Source organism: Fimicolochytrium jonesii (assembly GCF_025526975.1).
Source record: "Fimicolochytrium jonesii strain JEL569 chromosome Unknown EV422scaffold_29, whole genome shotgun sequence".
In the NCBI taxonomy this organism is placed as follows: Eukaryota; Fungi; Chytridiomycota; class Chytridiomycetes; order Spizellomycetales; family Powellomycetaceae; genus Fimicolochytrium; species Fimicolochytrium jonesii.
The window spans coordinates 277,307-293,984 of record NW_026515696.1 but is presented as its reverse complement, the minus strand read 5'-3'; the positions used below and the strand labels follow the sequence as shown (position 1 = coordinate 293,984).

The 16,678-nt window shown below is 55.4% G+C and overlaps 5 protein-coding genes across 5 annotated transcripts; 1 reads left to right on the top strand and 4 right to left on the bottom strand.

The window, feature by feature from the left end:
- Positions 1-829: 829 nt before the first annotated feature.
- Positions 830-2,620, bottom strand: EV422DRAFT_570914 (vitamin B6 photo-protection and homoeostasis-domain-containing protein; the record flags this gene model as incomplete). Its single annotated transcript, XM_053072931.1, has 1 exon — positions 830-2,620. One exon carries the CDS (start codon positions 2,618-2,620, stop codon positions 830-832), a length of 1,791 nt encoding a protein of 596 aa, XP_052922260.1.
- Positions 2,621-3,464: 844 nt separating this feature from the next.
- EV422DRAFT_231076 (Metallo-dependent phosphatase-like protein) lies at positions 3,465-5,705 on the bottom strand. Its single transcript, XM_053065551.1, has 9 exons — positions 5,585-5,705; positions 5,431-5,510; positions 4,924-5,070; positions 4,776-4,843; positions 4,629-4,702; positions 4,450-4,529; positions 4,254-4,371; positions 4,091-4,182; positions 3,465-4,009 (listed from the first exon to the last, which is right to left on the bottom strand). Exons 1-9 carry the CDS (start codon positions 5,592-5,594, stop codon positions 3,749-3,751), a joined length of 930 nt encoding a protein of 309 aa, XP_052922259.1. The 5' UTR covers positions 5,595-5,705; the 3' UTR covers positions 3,465-3,748.
- Positions 5,706-7,088: 1,383 nt separating this feature from the next.
- Positions 7,089-8,709, bottom strand: EV422DRAFT_570912 (inositol-pentakisphosphate 2-kinase; the record flags this gene model as incomplete). Its single annotated transcript, XM_053072930.1, has 7 exons — positions 7,089-7,284; positions 7,349-7,683; positions 7,744-7,800; positions 7,862-8,095; positions 8,173-8,358; positions 8,428-8,556; positions 8,617-8,709. The coding sequence occupies 7 exons, from the start codon at positions 8,707-8,709 to the stop codon at positions 7,089-7,091; spliced, it is 1,230 nt and encodes a 409-aa protein (XP_052922258.1).
- Positions 8,710-12,045: 3,336 nt separating this feature from the next.
- On the top strand, positions 12,046-14,017 carry EV422DRAFT_604939 (uncharacterized protein; the record flags this gene model as incomplete). The annotated part of the gene is made up of 5 exons (XM_053073767.1): positions 12,046-12,417; positions 12,496-12,743; positions 12,800-12,888; positions 12,993-13,172; positions 13,258-14,017. The coding sequence occupies 5 exons, from the start codon at positions 12,046-12,048 to the stop codon at positions 13,626-13,628; spliced, it is 1,260 nt and encodes a 419-aa protein (XP_052922257.1). The 3' UTR covers positions 13,629-14,017.
- Positions 14,018-14,393: 376 nt separating this feature from the next.
- Positions 14,394-16,620, bottom strand: EV422DRAFT_570911 (uncharacterized protein; the record flags this gene model as incomplete). Its single annotated transcript, XM_053072929.1, has 2 exons — positions 14,394-14,499; positions 14,582-16,620. The coding sequence occupies 2 exons, from the start codon at positions 16,618-16,620 to the stop codon at positions 14,394-14,396; spliced, it is 2,145 nt and encodes a 714-aa protein (XP_052922256.1).
- Between the last annotated feature and the right edge of the window lie 58 nt (positions 16,621-16,678).

The window sequence follows — 16,678 nt, the reverse complement described above, 5'->3', positions numbered from 1 at the left end:
CGGAGGACGCGCCAGCGCCCTTTCAAATGTCCGAAGGCCTGTTCAATGATGATACGGGTTGAGGATTAGGCAAAGTTGAAGTTCTGCTGTTTCGCGGTTGGAGAAACAAGCCCCTTGTACGGGACCAGCATATACGATCGCAGCGCATAGCCAGAGTCTCCAACCAAGAAGAAACCGGGAGGGAAAATCTTCCCATCACGGAGTCCGCGACCAACGTAAGATGTGGCAAAGACTCTGCTGTCGTCCACGCTCCCAGGCCAGCCCACGTTGACCTGTGAAGCCAAAGGAAGGTCAGTAAGGGCCAATTGACTGATAGAGGTTGGGCCGATAGAGACATTATAGATCTAGCCAATACGGGGGTTGCAGAAGGGGGTATCTTTCGCACTGCGCGGGTTTCGGCGCGGGAGAGAAATGGGGAAAGGAAAGGGGTATACATAGTATATCTACGTCCTATCAACCTATGGGATACGCCGTACGCTGTAAAGGAGATCCGCCTTGTACTGCGTTCGAGCTGTTCTCCGGTATCCGATTCGGGTACAGTCTCAGCTGTCCATGTGGGTCCCGGCGGTGCTCTTATGCAATGCACGACAGGGAAGTTGCCGGGTGAATCTTTCCAGCGATGGCGGCAAAGAATGGGGGGGCCGTTTGAACGGGAGGTACCAACTTTGAGTCCATGAGATCCCGTTGCGGTCGGGCCGAAATGGGCGTTTCCGAGATATTCGAGGGGGTGCCCGAAGGACTCGGAGCCCTTCCCCTCAGGGCTCACTCACGAAGCGACGATGCACCCCACATCAACCGTCCCCTCACCCCGCTCTGTCTGCCACCCCCCTCACCCAATCCTCAACCGCGCATTCCGATCCCCCAAATGCGTAAAGCCCACGTCCCACCCCGCCCCCTTCAAACTCGCCATGAAATCCTCAAACGTCTCTTCCACGAACTGGTACGCTTCCACCACCACCCCGTCGTACCCCTGTATCGTGTCGACATCGCGAGGTTGGGGCTCCTGAGCGACAAGAGCGCGCACAACACACGCATGGTAGAACCCTTTCAGGATATCCTCCGCGGTCGCGTGTTCCGTGTACCAGCAGCAGACGTGGACGTCGGGTATACCCTCTTTCGTCGTTCGTGTACCGGTTCCATTTTCGTTGGGTTTCCATAGGCTGTGGAGGATGCGCGGGATGTAGGACCGCGCACGCGAGGCCGGGCCGGGGGCGATGAGGAGGCGATAATTCTCACTGGGTATCTGCGCTTCGCTCGCGGCGGTCCTCGAACGCCCGAACGTCGTCTCCCCGCTGAGAAAGCGTTCCCATTGTTGGTGGGTGGTGAATACATCGAGTCGGCGTTTGAGTGACGGTTCCAACGCGAGAGGGACGGGGAAAACGGATCTGTAGGCGTAGATGAAGTGTTCGGTCGGCGAGATCTGTTGCGGGGTCGGAAGGATCCGGCTCCCACGTTCTTGCTTCGATCCCGTATCCATCGTCCCGCCGCCGTTCGTCTCAAGGCCCGTGGGGCTCACGCGGCTCGTAAGGTCGCCCCCCATCCCCCTCAACCACCCGCTGACGATCCCCTCCCCCCTCTCCAAATTGATACTCCTTGTAACCACACTCTCATTCGCCCTATACGCACACCACAGATTCACCGCACAGAGCGGCACAAAAACCCCCATCAGATTCCCCACCTCCGTGCCCACACACCAACTCAACAACACCCCGCCGCCCGTCCCCACCAATCCGGCAGCAGTGGCCTGCGCACCCGCTTTTGCTGTCACGTCGCCCAGGTTGTCTTCGCGGGTGAACCCTTTGTGCATGGAGGCTTTTGTGGCGGAGGCGGCGAGCCAGCCGATGTTCTTGCAGATGTTGGATAACCCGGCCAAGGGGATGAAGAGGTGAGGGACTAAAGGGGTGAGCAGCTCCGCGATGGTGGCTAGTTGGATACTGACCGCCGCGAGGAACCGGTACCGCTTCGGGCTACTGTCAAACCTGTTCGCCGTGAGCGCGGCGTACACCACACCCCCGAGGAGTCCGAACCCGTCTTTGATGATCCAGTTGGTTGTCGCGGCCAAGCCGGCGGAGGTGGAGGCGGACATGCCGAGGGCGAGGAGGAGGGCTTGGGTGGAGAGGGTGCCCGTCAGGGTTCCCGTGACGGAGTGGAGGAAGGAATAGAGGGTGTAGGGGGTGTAGTCGGGGGTGATGGAGTGCGGGTAGCCCTTTGGGAGGAAGGCGATGGCGAGCTTTTCGCGGGTCTGGAGGTAGGCGGTGTGGAGGATGTTGGTGGTGGTTTGGGGGCTGGCGGGTAATGGGATGTTTGATGGGTCGGCGGAGGGGTGGGAGGTGTCGACTACCTTTTTGGCGACCCGCCATTCAGGCTGCTGTCCTGGCCCCTGTGTCGAGCCCCGCTGCATCGCCATAACGGTCCATACAGTCGATTCCCCGCGTCTCGTCCGCTGTTTGACCACCATCTCCTCCACTTTGGCGCCAGTCGTCGTTTCCCCACCTCCGTTACTTGTCCCGGCCATGCCCCTCCTCCCCAACACCCTCATCGAATTTATCCCATCCTTACTCGTCCTCATCGGCCGTCTTGCTCCAGCCACACCAACACTGAGATTCTCCCTACTCCGCATCGTGGGCCGTTTCCACATCGTCAATCCCATCGTCCCGATCCCACGCGTCGGCTCCCATCGTGCGTTCTTCGATATGACTACATGTCGGGCATGGCGAGGATGCCCCATCCGCAATGCCGTTGCCGATAGTAGGTACACCATTCCCCCAGTGTGCCGGGTCGTGTACTCTCGAGTGTCTGCGGGGTGTGTGAGTTCTCGTTGCTCGGTGCTTGCATTCCGGACACGCGATAATGGTTGGCGGGAGGTGTGCACAGAACGTTCTGCGGGTCGGGGTGTCGGCGCCAGAAAGGGACGACTTCTACCGTATCCCCGCAAGTATACGGTCCCACTATCGCCCTGTGCGTGAAGGTATGTGGGTATATATATAGTCTACCTCACTGTTGGATAGCTGCCTGTTGTTGTTTTGTGCAAGCAAGCGTCCAAGCGTCCGGAGGCTGGTCCGGAGGTGTCCTTCCCGTCCCTTCCGGGAGTAGACTCCACACAAAGGCAAAGAACAGACCAAAGCGGTTCATGCACACAACAACTACAACGCAATGCAATGCAACGCAATAACCCCGTCATCCGCAATCTTTTAGAAAAGGACTCGTCGTGGTGTGCATAATCAACTGTACGACAAAAAAACGATCGTCAAAAAGTACAGGGAAAGGTACATCAATCTCTCCACTGTGATACTAGTGGGATGATGAAGAGTAGAGGGTAACAAAAAGGGGCGGACGCTATATATTCAAGTGTTGGGTATGTCGGTATTTGCGTTTGACGAGTATCGCGCGCAAGGGTTGCAGGGAGCGCGCATATGTCGAAGGCGGGACCGACGGGTTGCCCGCTGGCCCAGGGTATGGCGCTGGGGCAGCGGGTTGGTGCGGTGGATGGTGGCGGGTGGGTAAGGTAGACGAAAGCGTTCGAGCAGGGGCAGAGAGTTTGGTCGGTTGGATAACTTTCGATTGGTGCGGAGTAACGTGCCGGAGGGGTACGGCGGCAACCGACGATTTCTCGGGTGGGATCATCGCATCCATCGTTTCGAATCGTTGACCGCGTCCATTCTACCTTCATCTCACCTCCATCTCCATCACACCTCCACTCCTCCTTCCCTCCCCGTCCCATTCCCTCCCTGCACTCTCATTCTCCTCTCTACAAAAAGTACGGCGTAGTCTGCCTCGCAGGCACCACCCTCTCATTATCCGGCACCGCATGGAAAATCTTGAAGCTCTGCTCGCTCACTTCCAGACTTTCATCAATAGCCATGATACTCGCCACGTTTCCACAGCGGTAGCAGTAGTTGGGCGCCGACCACACCGTGACGAGATTCTCGTCTGTAAAGTGGTATTTGTAGCCTTCTTGGACGAGTTGGTGGGCGCGAGCGATTAATTTGAGGGAGTTTACGTGGTTGAACTGATAGGGGGGAGAGGGGGGGGGGGGGGGGGTTGTTAATATCGCCAGGAGGGGAAGTGTATGCGTCGGCAGTAGACTTACCTCGGAGGTGACCTTGCTGCCAAAGAGCCAGCCGGCGCCGCGGGGACTGACGGCCCATGTGTCGATGTCTTCTGGGTCTGACCACATGAGATCTGCATACGACATGTGACAGTGAGTACATCGCTACGTCCCTGTGTCTAATGACGAGTATATGTATACGCACCGCAAAAAGCCCCCTCATGCGGAATCTCCTGACACCGCTGTATCGTCCTGATCTGATCCAGCGTCCGCACGTCGGGTGACAGACCGCCGTGCACGCAGAGGACTCGGCCGTCCACGATCTGTAATCATGAAGAGAGGTATCATGTCAGTGAGAAATGCAGAGATGGAATTCATTTTGTGATGACCGAAACACTCACCGCAGCTAGTGTTAGGTAATCAAACACCGAGCAGCAGTATTTCCAAACGTTCGCGTTGCCGTACTTTTGTTGGCATTCATCTGTAAAATCGCCGAAATTATTAGTTCGTTCCGGGATTGAGCGAAGAACTGCTGTATTTTGGGGACTCCGTCATGTTGTCCCCCTCCCCCAAAACATACCGTAAAACCCGTACACCTGCGTGATCTGTCTACTCTCGTGGTTCCCTCGCAATAACGTAATCTTATCCGGATATCTAAAAAAGGTGAATGACGAAGTCAGCGGAAAGTCGAATTAGGGAGGACCGAAGCGAAAATCTCTGTCCTTACCTCGCCTTCAGAACCAGCAATAACGTAAACGTCTCCAAACTGTAATATCCTCGATCCACAAAGTCTCCCTAAAAAACGTCCAACAAACAAAACTTCCTGTCAGCTCCCCACTTCAGATCCCACCACCAAATCTCCCTGATTTCCCTACCATGAAAATGTAACTTGTATCTGGCACCTCCCCACCGACGCGAAACAGTTCGAGCAGATCGTAGAATTGGCCGTGGATGTCGCCGCAGACGGTTACTGGGGAGCTCACGGGCTGGATGTTGGACTCTTCCATGAGCAAGTCTTTTACCTATTTTCGGAATAATGGGATTAGAAGAATGGATGGATTGACGTGAAGTAGATGGGATTCACATTTGCTTCTCTTTCACTGGCCGCCGGGGTTCCTCTGGAAGCCGCAAAAGATGTGCCGCACCAAAGGATTTCGACAATTGCGGCGCCTCGGCCAGAATTACGAGGGTCAGGCCGCAACAAGGGGACTGTGTCCACCTCTGCGGTTTCTGTATGCGCCGTTCACCGTTGCGGGCCTCCCACTACCGATCGCCTCCCACAAGCTTCCACGCAACTCCCGCCCTCAATTGCCGTCACCTCATCCAAAATTCTCCCGCCTCGAAATCCCATCGACTCGACCTTCGGGCCTCCACTCACATACCATATCACAAAGCTTCTTGATATCGGGTTCAGGCAGGTACTGGCATTTCTTGACTGTTTCCAGCCACTCCTCTGGCGCTGCTGTTTGTCCGAGGGGGGTGATTAGGGGAGGTGCGCGGGAATGAGACCGCCCTGTGGAAAAGCATTTCACATACCGCCTGGCATGTTTGAGGATGTGCTGGGGTGAGAGGATAAGGTTGGAAGACGGATGGGAGTGTGTTTTGGTGAGAGCTTGTTGAGTGTTGCTTGTTGTGGGATCTCTCACGCGTGAAGTTTTGGGTTGGCGGGGTGATCAAAGAACAGCGGCCGGTCGTTCAACGTAGGTATAGCGCGGAGGACTCTTTGCTGCACGAGACCGCAAGCACAGGAATATGGAGTACGGTGTTGGTTAGACTCTATATGTACGGTGCTGTAGATAGAGAGAGGGCGTGGGAGGGGTTGCAGCAGCGGGTGGGAACTTTGCGAGTTCTGGCGAAAAGGGAGGGGACGCTCGAGAGGGAAGAGGGATGACGAGTGGGGCCCTGCCCTTCTCAACACGCTCAACACTCTCAAGTTTCAACCAACACTCACGGGCTTCGGCCATCGAACGGCCCCCCCCGTTGGCACTTGCAACACCAGCAGCCAGCGCATGCGCACTCATTCACTCACTCTCACGCAACCCTCCCCCTATCGCTGTCGCAACAACGGAATACTCAAACAACGCGCCCATTAGACCGAAGATTGCATGCCTTGAAAGGATGCGGCGGTCCCGGATATCACAGTGACCAAAGAACAGCCAAGGACGGCTGGTCCTCCACCCAGCCCGCTCAGAGAAACTATTCAACCCTCCCCATACCCATACAACGTGATATCCAGAACACAACACTATACCACATCACTCTGCCACCCAAGCTCCCAGGTGAGATAAAAGTTAGTATAAAGGGCACTCAATATTGATTTGACACTTAAGGTTGTGGCGGTTTCCGAGCGGAGCGAGGAGAATTCGAGCGCTAGCGAGCCCTATTGCGCCGGAGTCCGAGCGAAGCGAGACGCAAGAATGCTTGAGTGCGGCGGGGCCGGAGGCCCAAGAATGCGGATCACACACCCGCCCAACATCCTTGTCGCAAGCAGAGCGAGCAGGGTATATAGTTTGTTCATGATTGGTTGATGGAGAACTATACCGACGAAGGCGGCGGGGAATATTCGCTCTGCAGCATGTCTACAACAAGGACTCTATCAGCAGGATCGAAATCTTATAGAGCTAGCTCACATAAGGTATCATCCATTTGGAGACCTTCTGGCTGTATTAGTTCCTGGTCTTTTGATGGAAGCAAATGATACTTTTGACAAGCGGGTTGATGTTTCGAAAATGGTTTCGAAACTGGACCTTGTGAGCCTTGTGAGGTTTGTGGGTCCCATCGCAACACCCACCAAGACGACCCTCAACAGCATCGTTCCTCCGGACACTTGTCCACGGAACCCCCCGTCGCCGACCACCCTCGGAAATGCAGCACTGGCGCTCACTTCAACAACGTTATGGGACGGATTGGCACATTCGCCTTCCCTTCAACAAATTCTTTGTATGTTTGAGAAAAATATTTGCATGGAAAGTGGGGCTATGAGAGTTTGAAGTCTTACCTGATATGCCGCCCGTTCTATTCTCCGCCTCTCCGAACATCGTCACCCACATCGCCTCTCAACCCCTACGCTCGCGTAACACTTCACAATCTCCTGATCCTTTGCATAATGCTCCGGCACCTTTGTAATGTTCTTCGGGTCGATGTCAACTAGTCCTAAGGTGTAGCGGATGATTGTTGGTTGCAAGGAGGTGGGAACGGAGATGGTGCCTTCATTTTCTTTTGATGGGGCTGAGTGACTAAGTGATGAATTAGAAGCGGTGAGTCAAGACCATACATGCAAGTGAAAGGGAGGAATCTCACCCATTGTCCTCGGCGTTCTCATCAACCCAAACGGTAATCATAACCGAACAATCCTTCAACGTCGCGGACAGCAGATACTCATACACCCGCTGTTTACTCTCCTCCACCCCCTCCACCGCTCCCACATCATTTCCCAAATACCTCGCCACAACCCCCTCCCACTCCCCCAGCGTCGGGTTTGTTGTCTTCAACTCCATTGGTAGTGCATTGTAGACCATAATGATCCCTTCAATATCAAGGGAGTCAAGACCTGCTTGATGGGTTGCGAGACGCGGGAAGAGGGGTTGGGAGGTGATTATGGGGGTTAAAAGGGTTGTGAGGAAGGTGGCTGGGGTCTGTGTGGGGCTGATTAGAGGAGAGGATACTGAGAGGGGCATTGACGATGGGATGCTTACGGTGTCGGTTGAATGGGATGCACGCATTAATGCTTCCACCGCTGCTTTAGCGGTCGCCTTTATAAGAGCCATCAGCCCTCACCCACAAAAGCTCACAGCAACAACAACAAAGACCTACACTGTTGACCCCAACACAATCCCCTCTCACAAACACCCTTAGATTATTCTGCGGGCACATAACCAACGCATCCACGGCCTTTGCAACCCGCCGGTGATCGCCTGAGTACAGGTCCAGAGGGCAGAACTCACTCAGCGGCGTGTGCTGTTTGTAGTGCTGGTGCATGCAGTAGCGGCATGTGTGCAGTTTGACGGGGGTGATGTTTGGGGAGGTTGGGAGGAAGCCCCATTTGGGCTTTTGAAGGGAATCGTCAATAATTCGCATAGTTCAGCAGGAGACCCCAGTTCGGCAGGAGACCCCCAACAACCTACTTTGATCTCAACAGTGATCGCCAGCCCACCCCCACGACCATCAGTGCTCGCAACAGTCAGGTCCGGAATCAGCGCCACAAACTCCTGCCGGAGGTCCAGATCCCTGTTCCGCCTCAATTCTGGTCGTAACGCCGCAAAGGCTGTTGAGAGGGCTTGCAAGAAGTCTGGGGTGACCTTCACGAATCTCTATGAGAGAAACGGAGCCTGCTCAGAACCTCCTGATGGGAATTGGAATCACGCGCACTCCCAACTCACAGTCTTAGCAACATAATCCCCCCCAACTAGCGGCGCAATCACCCGCTCCTGGAACCCCTGCTCATCCCCAAGACTCATGGGTGTCTCCGATGTGTCGACGCTTTTGCGGACGCGGAGGACATGGCCTTTCTGGAGGGGAGTGTTAGGTGGTGTCCAGGCTGTAGCGTAGACACACAGCATTCAACTCACTAGGGGTGGGTGTGAACCGGTGTAGGTGAAGACGACGTTTGCATTGCCTTCGTGTTTGTATTTCCAGGAGGTTGGGGTGAGGATGGGGTCCATCTTGGAGCAATCTTGGGCGGACTGTGTGGTGTTCTGAAGTTGCCGGCGCGCGGTTCGATACTTTCCGGCGGTCGCTTGTGGGTCGCTTGGAAGGCCCACAAACTGAGATTTGACGGCTCCGAAGAGATCTCATCGACGTCATGTCCGGAACGAAACGAGCTGTCGCCGACCTCAGCCAGGGTGCTTCGAGAAATGTCTAGAGAACCCGCTCAATCGATCAGCCAGGCTTTTTGGACGTTCGGTCGTCTGTCGCCCACGAGACATCGTCCTCCCCCGGACCACATCGACGTTTCAGCCGCAGATCTGAAGGCGCTCCAACCACTGTCACTTTTCGCATTTCCTAGAAACCATCGCTCCCCCAGTAGCGACGACCGCCGTGGGCGATACGCGCGACAGTATGTTGACGGACGTAGGGACATTCATGACAGCAAGAGAGCGTTACCTCTGTATTCACTTCTAATCTCAGGAACGACCAACGATTTCTTTGCAAGACGGTGATCCGTGTGGTCACGGAGACTGGACGGGTGGCAGTCTTTTTCTTCCGGGAGACTTTGTGTCCTTGACGTGTGGAATTCCAAGGTCCCTGCTACGATTAGTTCGGCCCCATCAATTGAGAGCAGGCTTTCGGCCAACGGGACGGTCGGTCGGTCTCCAAGATACGCGAAGAACATGGGTTACGGCTTCCTTACAAGTCACATGTATTGGGCTTTCTACAATCCCGTCGCTGCAAGAAGAGTTCGTGGCACCCTTTTGACGAGTAGAATACAAATCAGTAGCCAATCTGGTGACTGCGATGGAACGCATACGACGGCATACGGAGATACTCCGCGAAAACTCTGGAAGGCATTGATCTTGAAAAGTGGGAAGCGGCGCGACAATTCTCCTGTGAGTGTTTCCTCCAGCTGGCGCGGGGCATAACATTCGCGGGAACAGACCCACTTGGCGGTTTGCGGGTTGCTCATGGATGTCGATACGGCGATACCGGATACGGTTAGGCATCTGACGCTGCTATCAGTCACGTCCCGGGCTTCTGATTGTCCGCCGGGCAAACCCAGCACTGAAGGAGGCAGCTGTTTGCGTATGCATCATATGTGGTCTTCCTCGCCGAGGCCGAGACAGCAACTAACCGCGTTTCGTGGAAAACAACAACTGGAGGGCGCGTCGGTCTCCCTCGCGAACGCCGAACATCCAGCACCGGTCTCCTTCTCCGTCGATTCGTCACGTGGTCCTCAGCAACAGCTACAGGAGGACAATTCTCGCTGGCCCCGGCTAAGGCCCGCGAGACTGACTAGAATCCGGTGGACAAACGGGTAGGCGATCCCCCATCGTTCATCCAAAGCTTAGACTGGTTGGAGTACCCGATCGTCACATTGTGGAAGCGATTGCGGACCAGTACAAATATGGGGGACCTTAGAGACGCCTCGGAACCATCCTGGGAGGATGAAGGAACGTACCTGGGGGCATATGCATTCACGTATGGCCCCGACGAGGCGGCAGACCCCGGCCAATGTTACTCTATTCGACAAATAAGATGATTCGGAAAACGTGTAGACACGGCCGGCACTACACGAGACTCAATACCCACGAGACTGGCGTATCCGCCAGAGAAACAAAGAGGAGTCGATACCCTTGGCAATACAGCCGTCACAACTAGGAAGTGTCTGACCTATTGGGGCGAGCCAACTCGCCCATGAAGGTGACCGGTCCGAAAACGAGATGACGGAATTCCAAGCGAAAGCGACAGCGAAGAGACACCAACGTGCGGATCTTAGCTGAGATAACTCGGGCGCTATTCGCTGAGGTGATAGAGCTGCTGCAAGACCAGTGCTCGCTCCGATCCACCACCTCAAATCAAGTTATCGTCTACTTTTCCCGTACCTGTATTCAAGTATCGTTTCATACTCAAGAGCAGTTCCCATATCGGTTGTATCTGGTTCCAGCGTCGATAGACTATCAGCCATTGGGCCATTCACAATTTAGAAGCCCCCCTCATCGTCGGAGGCTCACCCCTTCACATCCGAGCGCACATTCCGTTTATACGTCTGCTTCCCACGCTCGAGGTCCCAGATCCGCAACCCCCCGTCAAAAGTGTCAACTAGCAACTTCAAGTCTTCAACGACCAAGACGATCGATATGGCCGACGAACCCGAGTGCCTCGTGTGCATGGAGGGCTCTGCGAACTACTGCGGTACCTCTGGCCACCTCCTCTGCCGAAGGTGCTTCAACGACCTGCTACTTGAACGATGTGGTGCACCGTCGTTGCCCGTCCTGCGTGTGAGTGTCAGTCGTCGCGATACGTTTTGAAGTGGTTGTCGCTAACAGCTTTCTTGCGACTAGACAACCGTGGCCCGCAGTCCTTGGCGCCCTCGTCTCTGATCGCCGTTGTAGTCGTTGTCACCTTATTCGCGATACGCAGGTCCCTCGGGCATGTCGTCGCCGTCACTTATGCAGGCCCTGCGCCCGAGGCATATTTCATCGTAGTGGCGAAACTCGTTGTCCCTCTTGTACATGCCATCACCTTCTTGTTCACACCTCGCTGACTTCTGACTGTGAAGCCGATACGTCGATCCCTACTATGAACTCCTGCCCGCGCGAGGGGAGAGGGGTTCGTGATAGGGGTCGTCTGATCGTATTCGTCGTCCCTCCGACTGCGGAAGATTGAGTTGAGGAGTGTGTGGATGGGGGTGTTTGACGACGATGATGGATGTGGGAGTAACTACGACACCATCACAGTGGTGTGCCAGTGTGGCACAGGGACATCACGAAGGGACCCTCGTCACCAACCCCTTCGGCGTTCCGCTGAAGAAGGGCTCAAGGGAAATCACGGCTGAAGATAGAGAAATGGAACGTAAACGACGTGAAAATGAAGCGCGTTTGGAGCGCTTGGCCTGGACGCTCCAAGCGGAGTACCCACGGATGAAAGGAAAATATCAACCCGGATCCTAACCCGCGAAAGCAACCGAGCCTCCACCTGTCACAAGGCAACCAGCGGGAGAGGCATTCTGGACAGCCGAAGGCGTCGGTGGCCCTGACCAGTCGGTGTGACGAGAACAGGGCTTCTCAACGCGTCGTTACATATTGATACTATAGAGGGTTTCGGTGTCGGCATCACCCACTGGAGTGCGCAAATCGTCAGTCCGTGTCTATACCGCGCCTCTCAGCGGTTTCTCGGTGCGTACCGCTTCAGCTCCTTCCCGTTGGGTATGAAGGCGCTGGCCAATGTTCCGGGTGGATCGAGGCAAAAAGGATCTGCCCCCTTGAAAATCAGCCGACAGTTTCGGGACCAGTTGGACGGATCCCCTCCTCGCCGCGATTGTGCGTTAAAGCGGTGAAACTATGTGGATGAGGCCCGCGACCAGGAGATTCGGATACGCCAAAGGAGCGACAGTCAGGCGAGCTAGCTGGTCCTCCCTCCAGATTGCACCGAACCTCCGTGTGAGTGTTACCAGATCTGGATTGCCGACTGATGTGCGAGCGCTCCACGATCGCGATGAGGCGTCCCCCGCCCAAGTAACGAATCCCCTCTCGGACATGACAGAGATTACCATCAAGACAGCGAGAGCACCCCGAAACTCGATATCAAAACCCACCGCCCACCATCCCACGAACCAGGCCGACCTTAATCGATCGCCTCCGAACCTTCTGCGACATGAGCCTTCCACGGGTTCCTCGAAACCCGCATCCGAGAGTGGGAGAGCTCCGTCGTTGGTCTACCAGCGGGAGCTGCCGCACCGGTTCTATGGGGATGCTCGGGGGGCTCTAGCTGCTCAGACGGTGCTTTTGTAGTGCTTGCGTGAACCTGAGAAGGCCACTCCCACCGCAACCGTGCGTGAAACTCAGCCCGATGTGCAAATCGAGCCCGCTTCTACTGTTATCCGTACACTCAGAGGCGTCTCGGAATCGACCACGACCACCACGGAAATCCAGACGGGCACAGCCACTTCAGCTGTTACTGTCCGCCCGACAGAGACGGAGAGTGCATCCACCGTTACCTGTTCGCATCCGAGGCTGCAGATTGCGGCGAGACTTCGGATGTATGCTCACTGCCTTTTTCAAAAGACTGCATAACTACGGTTGCATCCGTCACCAGTGCAGCGGCACCACGGTCGTTCATTAACGGCGCAGCAAGGAAAGGGGCCAGGCCATCAAGAGGCGCTTTGTCACCCGGCGGCGTTACGGGTGTGCTGGGGTTCGCTATTGCAGTTATTGTCGTTGCATTCGGGTCGCTATCTCCGTCGGGACCAACGGAGCGGGTTGCTGGGTCAACTTGATTGTCAAAGCAGGTTCCCTTTCGGTGACGGTCACCGTTTCCGCAGGCCCCGGTTCAGTAACCTTGGGGGTGGAAGCTGGCTGGGACACAGTGGTCGTAGAAGCCCGGAGCGTCGACACGGAAACGCTACCTACTCGAGATCGGAAGTACGCAGCGATGGTGCTGAGTATCAGCCGCACGGCTATGAGCAGAAGTAAACGCTTCCATGTTGCGCTCTGGGTCTCGAAGGGGATCTGTTGTCCGTTTGGGTCGATGAGGAAACCTGACCTTCGCGAAAGAGCGAGGTCCTCGAATATGGGTGGCCTTATCTCTGGCGTGTGCTACCTCCACACTTCCAGCATCAGGGCGCCACTGCTACGATGGGGGGCACAGGGGCGCCGCCGAGCCAAGCAGTGCTGGTCCCGTGGTCACCATCAAAGCTGAACGCCATCAAGCCGAGATGTACAGGGGCATTTTCGCAGCTGACGGTGTAGCAAGGGCATTTTTCTGGCATGAGAGTAGTGGATCCTCTGGCGTCGCGTACAGTATGCGGAACGAAGCGGCCAGCGTTTCGCTCACTCGCTATCTTCTCCAATCTTTGGCCTGGCAGGGCGGTTGTCGAATGTCTGAGCTTACGCTGCTTCCCATCGGATCACGGCACAAGGGATGATACTTTGTGCCACTTGCTGGATGACGACAGAAGACTGAGTTTCGGAGAGGGAAAGGGCAGAATATGCAAAGTTGCATGCTGAGATGGACAAACTCAAAGCCGCTTTACGAAATTAGATTCATTGTATCATGAAATAGACCAACGTGTATTTCCATAAGGCGATCGCAGCTGGCGCAGCCTTTAATTAGGAACTTCTCCACTGCTCGGATCGTCTTGCGGAGCACATCTTTCAACTTCGTGTCGCTGACGGTCACGTACTTGTTGATGAACCGGGTGAGAATAGGCCCCTCGGCCTCGTTTTATCGATAAAACAAACGCGGGCATGTTAAGCCCTCTCGCGCACCGCTAACTACTGTAGCAATAGTCACAGACAAAAAAGCAAACGGATATATCGCTTTGTGCGTCCCCTTTTCGCTGTGTTGTTGGGGAATGGGAGTACGCAACGACCTTCCTCCTCTCCAGCATCAGCATCACACAATCAGTTAAACTGCTCAGAAAACCTTAACAAAAACTCCTTTAACTTAAAAAAAAAACTGGACAAAAAGTGACTGCTACTACTACTACTGCTCGCACTGTGTGTTGCGTGATAATGTGGGCTGATGTGTGTGCAGGGGCAGGTGTGTGCGAACTGTGTGTGTGAATGTCGTAGTTTGTATGTATGTCCAACCCCTAAAGAGACAGTGCCGGTTAGTATAACTCAATCAAGCGCGTTTACCCTCAGAGAGTACATACCTTAACCCCCCAACCCCCCATGAGTTCCCTTCATCACAACTCAACCACCCCCACCGTCCTACCATTGACGGGCGTAGGAGCCGGTGGTTCTGGATGGATGTACTTGCACATGGCCCCGTATTTGCATGATGGATAGTATCTATTTGCGGACGCGAAAGTATGGTGAGTATATGTGTACCGACAGAAAAAGGAAAAGGCAAGAGTGAAGCAAAGATACATACCGACACAAAACTCCGTGCGCGTACGCGCAATTCGACTTGTTTGCGCAGGATGTCCCAAAGATGCATTGTGGTGTGGTGGGTGCTGCCTTGCGGGATGGCGGGCGGCTTTGGGTGCTGCGGCGAGGTGTGAAAGCGGGCGCAGACGGCGCGAGAACGGACGCGACCACCCCGCCTGGGATAAACTCTGTCGCGTTCGGGTTCAGCTTTGAGCCGACGTGGTGGGTCGACTGCTGCTGGGGCTCGTTTCGCAAGTGGAAGATGTCGCTCGCTGAGTTTTGTTCACGCGCGGTCATGCCGAAGGTTTGCGAGCTGTAAGCATCGCTTTGCAAGTACGGGTACGTGGAGTATGTGTGTGCCTCGACCGATGGGGCGTAGGACGGCGCGGTGAAGATGGGATGCGCAGTGGGGATGGGCGTGGAGAACACAGGAACGAAGGCATTTGCGGCAGGGTTGAGGCGCGACTTCCCCGGGCGGGTTTCGGTCGCGGTTCCGGCTGCTGCTGATTGCGGCCGTTCGCACTGCAGCTCCTCGGGCATGCTGAGATCGCTCTCGATGGCGGCGGCCGGGGTTGCGTCGGTCTCGGTTCCTTCTCCGGCAGTGGCTGCGGCGGCGCTGTTGATGTGGTCTTCGACATCTTCGCATTCCTCAAGGTAAGGATGCTCCACAACTGCGTATATAGGGCAGCCAGCGGGCGCCGACTGCGAATGCTTCAATGGATGCACGTCTTCCTCGTCAAAGAGGCCCCCTGCCTTGTCTTCTGCAAAGTCAGCCGACTGCGAATGCTTCAAGATGCCCACGTCCGCGTCGTTTACAGGCTCCCCTGCCTCATCCACCTCGAAGTCCCCGTGCATTTGTCCATCGAAATCCCCAGAATCCCCGTACATCACATCATCATATACCGCTTCAACGAATTCCCCGTCTTCATCATAGTACCCTTCGATCAACACCTCCTCCCCCCCAAAATTCCCATCTGCATCTTGCCGCGCCTCATATCTCGTTTTATACATTTCTCGACAAATATCAGGCGACAGAAGACTAGGGTCGACGGGACTCGGCACCTCCTTTTCGTCGTCCTCGTCAATTGGTGATGTGATCGTAAGTATCACTTCTTCATCGTCCTCCCAGTTGGGGGAATCGGGGGACGTGCTCCAAACTTCGAGGGTCGCTGTGACGGTGCGCTCGGGGCGCAGCGGCGGGATGGTTATAGCGAGATTTGGTAGAGGTTTCTTCGCTGGGAGAGCAGCAACGTCGGTTGGAAGGCCGGACAGGGATTGCACATTTGCGGATTCCTCTCTCTTGATGTCGCTAGCAGATCCCAATGGCTCAGGTGCATCTGCGGCGGCGGCAGGGGTGGGCGTGTCGGAGTCGTTGCCAAGGCCGCTGGGGTGTAAATTCAGTAAGTCTTTCGATTCGACTTTCAAGACCGAAGCGGAAGGGAAAACCATTGGCGAGCTGGTGAAGTCACGGCCGGTGTCTTCCGGAGGCACAGCATCGAGTGTGGACGATCGAATGCTGCTGGCGATACTGTGAGACGAAGCAGATGAACGAAGCACAGGCTCCGTAACAGCGGCAGGCAGCGTGTCGGTGCCGTCCAGCTGGAACAAATTTTCCTCCTCCTCATGCACTTCAATGGTCGGCGACGGGGTGACAACCGCATTTGTGGTGCTTGGATGGGATCCCGAAGCCTCGCTGTCGTCTTCCGAGGCTTCCGCGTCCATCGAGCGACTCTCGGCGTCTTCGCAGGATATATCAATCAATTCTGGCAGGTGTGTTGCGGTCGACGTGGCGGTCTGAGCTGCTGTGGAAACCTCAGTCTCAGTTTTAGTCTGAGTCTGAGTTCCATCGATGCGCTTTTCAGTCTGACTGCAGGGTTCGCTGAGGATGTGCTCTAAGGACGTGACAGGGGCGGGAAGCTCGTCGTCTTTGTCGTCTTGCCTCGTATCGCGCTCGTTTCTTGTCCTCCACCAAACCAGGCCGGCGATGGCGAGGATGGCGGCTGCCGTTGCGACGTATCCTACTCTGCGTTGTATATCGATCATTATTGTGAGCGTTTACAACGTCTACACGAGAATATACTAAAGAAGGTGAGTTCGACGT